At 37.5% G+C, this 7,163-nt stretch overlaps 1 protein-coding gene across 1 annotated transcript; it reads right to left on the bottom strand.

The window, feature by feature from the left end:
* Nucleotides 1-232: 232 nt before the first annotated feature.
* LOC136821704 (uncharacterized) lies at nt 233-6,732 on the bottom strand. Its single transcript, XM_067077910.1, has 6 exons — nt 6,473-6,732; nt 5,005-5,205; nt 3,942-4,147; nt 2,008-2,229; nt 930-1,187; nt 233-390 (listed from the first exon to the last, which is right to left on the bottom strand). Exons 1-6 carry the CDS (start codon nt 6,715-6,717, stop codon nt 233-235), a joined length of 1,290 nt encoding a protein of 429 aa, XP_066934011.1. The 5' UTR covers nt 6,718-6,732.
* Between the last annotated feature and the right edge of the window lie 431 nt (nt 6,733-7,163).

Genomic DNA, 7,163 nt, shown 5'->3' with positions numbered 1-7,163 from the left:
AGTACACGACGACAAAATTGCCGAAATTTGAGGAAAATAATCTCCTCAAGGGTGGTACGAACGAATGTCAAAATTTTGCCTTCTTCTTCTTGTAGATAATGGATTGAGATATTATACCAGAGGATTTCTGAGCAAAACTTCCAAGTCTGTTCACCATTTCGTTTTACTCCAAAGTCGAGATATTATAAAGTTACATGTTTTATTTTATTATATAATTCCAGGTTTTAGAATTTTAGTAAAATGGTTGTTGAGCTGGCGTATAAGGCGGTTGTTGAGCTGGTGGGTAGGGCGGTTGATGCTGCATTGGCGGATATGGTGGCTGATTGAGAATGGGTGGAGGGAGAGTAATTCCATCAGTCTGTGGCCCTGGATAAGGTGGCGGTGGTATTTCTGAAAGGTGGAATCAGTTAATAAATAATTACGGCGACTCTTTAATTAAAGATTTTATTTTTACATAAGTATTCCCGTTTCATATCAGACACATATTTCATATCATGACAGTGTCTGCCTATTGTTATATGTACTGATATAAATAAAAAAATGTTTTTCTTGGCCTCTTTCGAATCAATCTTGCTCCATATTCGTTTCAATCTAATGTGAAAAGCTTGTAAATTAACATTGACGAGTAAGCAAACGATATCACTCTTATTTAAAAACAAAACCTTTAATTGCCTGTTTTCTGAGAAAACAATTTAATAGCTTAAAAGACCGGTATACTGACAAAAAACAAGGCTAATCACCGTCACTGTCTGATTTTAGAAGACCGCTTTTCCTTCTCTTTATTCGTCAAATCCTGCAATACCGTACTGCTGAAAGTACAAACCCCCCTGAAAACTATATTGTCAAATATTGTTCGTCAATATATTGTGTAGTCTAATTAGCCCTTAAAACTATAAACATATGGTTAAATTAATCGTAAAGCATTTTACCTTCACTATTTCCATATTGAACGTATTGCTTTTGAGTATTCAAAGCTACCGTCTCTTCTGATTTGGCGCCCGACATTTCACAATCAGCATAACCTGTTAGTGAGGCATTCTCTTGAACGTTTGTTGAGGCAACTTGGTCAGTTTGTCTTCGATCCCACCAACGTTTTTTAACGAAGCACAACACACAACCAGCAATGATGATACCAACAACAATCAAAGCTATTTGCATCACAAGTATCACTTTAGCAATCAACTCATCTGTTGGTTAAGAATTCAAAAAGAAGTTCAGTTAAAACCCCTGTCTCATAGCCCCTTTGAAGGTTTTTCTATCGAAATCCGAATGGAAATGGAAATCATAGGCTTATGTTCTTCCTCTAGCGAAAAACTTTTCTTATATATAGGAAGTATATTGGTCTGCGATTAAGACTATCGAAATTCCATTGTTCTAAGCCTGGAAAGTTTGGTGGCAGTGGGGATGGTTGTGAAGCTTCAAGAATATTTGGGAAATTTCACCTTTAGACTCTCACTTATTCGAACTTCTTTTATTCGAATCTTTCTTAATCCTACCTAAGTTACGCGGCCTTTGAGCGGCCCGTGTGGTTTTAATACAAATTCCAGATTGAAAGTGAAATTTTCCGCTAAATTTCAAAAAATATACGACTCAAAAAAAACAAAGAAACCGCTAAATTCAATCCGTCGTTCAAAATATGGCGTATACTTCAAGGCTTTACTTTTTCTTGACTGAGAAAGGTTGAAGATTTCACTTTCACTCTCTCCCTGGGCTTCTATCGGAAGAAACCCTTCACCTAATTCGAACTTCATACTTAAGTTAAATACAAATTCGAATCTAAATTCAAAAATCAAAAAAAACAAAAAACCGCTGTCGTTCAATATGGCGATACTTCAAGGCTTTACTTTTTCTTGATGAGAAGGTGAAGATTCACTTCTATCCCTCTGGGCTTATACTTCATTGGAGAAACCCTCTTATAAAATACTTTCAATAATTCGAATCTCCTTGTAATTCGAACAAATAACATTCCCCCCTTTCGAGATCGAATTAGCGAGTGTTAACACTGACCGTCCCTGTAATGCACATATCCCAAGATAAATCCACGTCTTTTTGAGGGTTGGTAGTAACCACCTTTGAGTTCAACTTCGATTTCATAATAACTTGTCGACCAAGTAAATGGTTTTTCTGTTGTGCAGAACTTTTTCACATTTTTTCCTTCGATAATGACAGTTTTCTTCTTCTTGTTTTTTTTGCCATCACTTTGACCATCATTTGTAACTGAATGCTCTCCTGAATAAAGAGTTGACAGATTTTTTCTTTAAAGGGATATTAAAGTACTGACGAAATTTGTAAACAAACCGTATGCAGCGGGATACAAAATCAAAACAAATGACACATGTCAAAATAAAAAAATCAAAACAAATATGGCTGATTTTGATTTTTTCAATTGTTTTACAAGTTTGTTTTGGACACGTGATTTTAATGCTTTAATGATATTCTACTTTTATGTCCCTTTAACACCCCTGTTTCACTGGACCGCTGGGACTGAAGCACTTTTGGAAAATTTGCCCAAAATTTTGTCCACCGTGGAGAAAATACCATGAAATTTCAGCCCCATTGAGAAATTGACACTGATTTTATTCCCACTTAAAATTTTATGGAAAATTTGGACTCCAAAACCATCCCCATTGGGAAAATTGGACTCCAAAACCATCCCCATTGGGAAAATTGGACTCCGAAACCATCCCCATTGGGAAAATTGGACTCCAAAACCATCCCCATTGGGAAAATTGGACTCCGAAACCATCCCCATTGGGATTTTGATAAAAATCTTCACCCTCACTGATGAGATCAAAACTTTGACCAGGGCTGTGAGACAGCAATCTGAATTGTAGTCATCTACAAAACCCCAGGAAGTATAAAGGGCACAAATCCGTTAGTGGTTGCCAGTAGCCTAAGTGAGACAAGGGTGTTCCTAACCTATAACGAAAACCCAATCAGATAGGAATGGTTTTATTATATCATTAAATTCACAAATTTGCTTTTTTAGTCAGTTTTGGTGAAAAAAAATTTAATTAAAAAGAACTGGTCTCGCCACCAACCTTGTTAAGGTTAGCCAATGACACTTATACAGCGAAGCGTAGTGCTTTTGGATTACCAAACCCCTCACTATGTATAGCAGGGCGAATACATATTTTCAACCGTAACCGTCAATTGCTGCACGGGCATTTTATTGTCCGTTTTAAAACCCTAAAACAGTCCCAGTCTTTTTTTCGCACCTATAGACAATAGAAAAACAGGTGTGGAAAAGGATTAAATCGATTTTAGGGGAATGATTAAATAATAAAGTGGCACACGCCCGACCGCGCGACTACGGTTGAAAAGGCGTATAAACCTTTTCGACTGTAGCTGCCAATTGCCGCGTGGGGGTTTTTTGTCCGCTTTATCCCACTAAAACCATCCCAGTCTTTTTTTTCGCACCTATAGACAATAGAAAAACAGGTGTGGAAAAGGATTGAATCGATTTTAAGGGGATGATTGAATAATAAAGTTGCACACGCCCGACCGCGCGACTACGGTTGAAAAGGCGTATAAACCTTTTCGACTGTAGCTGCCAATTTCCGCGTGGTGGTTTTTTGTCCGCTTTATCCCACTAAAACCGTCCCAGTCTTTTTTTTCGCACCTATAGACAATAGAAAAACAGGTGTGGAAAAGGATTGAATCAATTTTAGGGGGATGATTGAATAATAAAGTGGCACACGCCCGACTGCGCGACTACGGTTGAAAAGGCGTATAAACCTTTTCGACTGTAGCTGCCAATTGCCGCGTGGGGGTTTTTTGTCCGCTTTATCCCACTAAAACCGTCCCAGTCTTTTTTTTCGCACCTATAGACAATAGAAAAAGGTGTGCAGATCGAGTTTAGCGGGATGATTAAATGATAAAGTGGCACGCGTCTGACCGCGCAACTACGGTCGGAAAAGGTGTATGCTCTCAAAAATCACCTGTTAACTTTAACCTGTTTTTCTTGTAGCAATCAGAACTGCCATCAAAATCGATATCCATCACATTTATTTGTATCACGTTCAACTTGGCTGCTTTGATATCCCATTCACACTCCTTACTGCGACCTGGTAAATCATCTCCAGTGAAACCTATTGGCCATTTTGGTGACGCAATTACGCCAGCTTTTCGATGCAAGTCTGTATCACTAGCAAAAAAAAGTACAATTAACTTGAGCTGAAAATTATCTACAATCAGTTCCAAAATAATTGCCATAAATGGGAAATCCCCACGAAATTTTATAACCACAAACAATTTGGAAGCGCTCTAAATTAGGTTGGAAGGGTAGAAGTTTTAACTCTGAGTTTTAACGCTAGACTTAGAATCTTAGGTTCTGAGAATCCAGAAGCTCAAAAATAATCCGGTAGGGCTTGAATTATAGCCTAGAAACCAATAAATCCCTCCAAGATCGAAATATTCGATGAAATTAAGTTGAAGGCCCGAAATTGACATTCTCGCTCGAAATTCAATTTTCGAAAAATGATGAAATAGCCAAAATTGCCAATATGTTATGGCACTGATTGTAGATATAGTGTCGTGTGTAAAATTTCCGTCCAAGAGTTATCCCAAATCTGCCGATGATTGTAAGATTGCAAGGTGGCTCAATGTTCAAGGTTCCTTTTTCGTATTGTTATGGTGTGGGGTTATGTGATTGATGTATCTCTTTGACTTCGGTTAAGGCTTGGGGATACGATAAGTTTTTGTCGCGTTGGTGCAATGCAACATCATCCATCCCACCAACCTGAAACACTTTCTCGTCTCTCCACCCCACTTTTCTTTCTACCAATAAAAGTGATATCTCACTTTTGTCACTGGGACAATGGAGCAAAATTGATTTACATTTTGTTAAACACACGCAACAACCTTCTACTCAGAATCATGTTCGAGCTCAATACTTTGTTTTGGGACACCCTGTAGAACTTTGTTGCGACCCCCCTTTTTTCAAGAATGGATAATCCCAAAATCCCAAATGGCTTATAAATTCAAATCAAAAGATTTTCTTACCTTCTGCATTGCGTAGCAACGTTAGCATATCCTGTTGAAAATACTTCAAAAGAAGCCACAAATCCGGTCTGCCGAGTAGAATTTTTCTCAGAGGCATGAAGCCGAATTTTCAAACAATTTTGATTGGTGTAAATGTCATGTGGTAAGTCGCCAATCATATTATTGGAGCAAAAACGAACCAATTTGACAGGAGATTCACATCTGAAAGTAAACAGAATTTTCATAGACAAAGCTATCCATATTTTTTTTCAAAAATTTTGATTAAAATACACTGCTTGTTAGCTTACACATTTTTTTATAAGAACATCCAAAATTTTTTAACCCTTCAGAACTTTTTAACTTTTTCAGTTTCAAGCCTAACAATGTTCTTAACATGCATTTTTCCCATTTTCCTGAGAAATATAGTGTTTTTGAGTCCAAAAGCCTTCAGATGTTCTTAACTTGTTCTTAAAATTTGGCTATCGAAGCCTTATGCTCTTATACAGTTTGTTCTCATAAAAAACGTGTACTCTTTACATTATGTGAAGAATTAAAAGCAGCAAAGACAGCTAATTCTAATTTTGACACCCTTCTTTAGAGTTGAAAATAATAAGACGGTCGGAATCGCTGATGGAAACTATATCTATTTGACACTCTTTAAAAAAAAAGTTGCACCGGGGCTGTAAAACAGGGGTTTTATTAACTTAGCAGCGACCAGAGAGGAAAAAAACTTTGTTCTATCAGTGATTCTGATCTTTCTATTATTCCTAAGTCTAAAGAAGTGCGTGGTTAAACCTTTAAACAAATCTGTTCCATGAACTTGTATCATCAGGTGAAAGAATGATACAAGAAAGATGATGAAGCTGAAGATGAAGAAGTTCAACCCGAAGACGAAAACGAGGCTGAAGAGGAATCAAAGGAGGCTGAAGAAGAAAAAAGCGAAGAACAAGAAAAACCAAAAGATTGCAAGTAAGTTTGCAGTATTAAGAAATATTTGTACACCCTGGAAATATTTGTACACCCTGTGTCACACACCCACTGGGACGCTAGCCCAGTAGCGTAGACAGATGTGAAGAACGATCTGCGTAGGAGAGCAGATTTTTACGACAAATCACTTACCTATTCATCATATAAAAACATAATTACTGTGTCGTTTCAATCTGCTCTCCTAAGCAAATGTTCCTTCACCCCTGTCTACGCTACTGCTAGCCTCACTGGAAAATTTGTCCAAAATTTCGTCCCCGGTAGGAAAAATACCCTTCAATTTCAGCCTCACTGAAAAATTGGCTTTGATTTCATCCCCATCCAAAATTCAAAGTAAAAAGTTGCACCCTAAAACTATCCCCACAGGATTTTTAGCCTTGAAACAATAGAATTTTTATCCCCATTTTGATTTCAATGAAAATATTTATCCCCACTGAGAAAAAAAGTTCGATGGAACTATGAGCAAGGGATGCATGACTTTTTATTTAAAGAAAAGTTTTCTTACCCTGAGTAGACTTCAACAAAGTCATTGTTGCAACTCGGTAAAACCCCATCAACCATGAACTCTTTCCATGTTAATTTGATATAAGAAACATGTACGCGTGGTGTGATCTCCCAGAAACAATCTTCCCCTCTGCTGTAAGGTGAGTACGATGAAATAACACCTTCAGTACCATTAAAAGTTAAGCCACATGATTTCTGTGAGTCAACTTTATTTGCCAGTAGAATGAGAAAATACAAACATAACATTCTATGTGTAGTTTTTTTTCTAAATTGCAACATTTTTGTGATTATAGGAAAGTTACCGATTCCTAAAGAGTGCTTTGTTTTCTAAAGAGTTTTACTCAGAATTTTCTGGATGTGGTGGGGCAAAAATAAATTTCTCTTTGAAGACGTAGTCTGAACAGGTGGTATTCCCAGCTGGCACACAACGTTGTTTCAACGCTTATATAACGTTTACAACGTCCATATAACGTTAGATGAACGTTAAAACAACGTTGTGTGCCAGCTGGGATTACCTTGTAGGGAATAAATTTTGTGTTTGAGTACAAGAACCTGACACATTGTTCATTCTAACGTAGTGTTGTGGTGGTCATCGTTCTTGACTCTCGTCTGGGAGGTCTGAGTTCGATTCCACTATAGTACTACGGTTCAATTGGCAAGTGAATATACCTTCGCCCGGGTCAACCCATACC

This window comes from Clytia hemisphaerica, unplaced genomic scaffold, assembly GCF_902728285.1.
Source record: "Clytia hemisphaerica strain Z4C2 unplaced genomic scaffold, Clytia hemisphaerica genome assembly, whole genome shotgun sequence".
NCBI classification, from domain to species: Eukaryota; Metazoa; Cnidaria; class Hydrozoa; order Leptothecata; family Clytiidae; genus Clytia; species Clytia hemisphaerica.
Note: the sequence above shows the minus strand (reverse complement) of the source record. Positions and strands in the feature narration are given on the sequence as shown.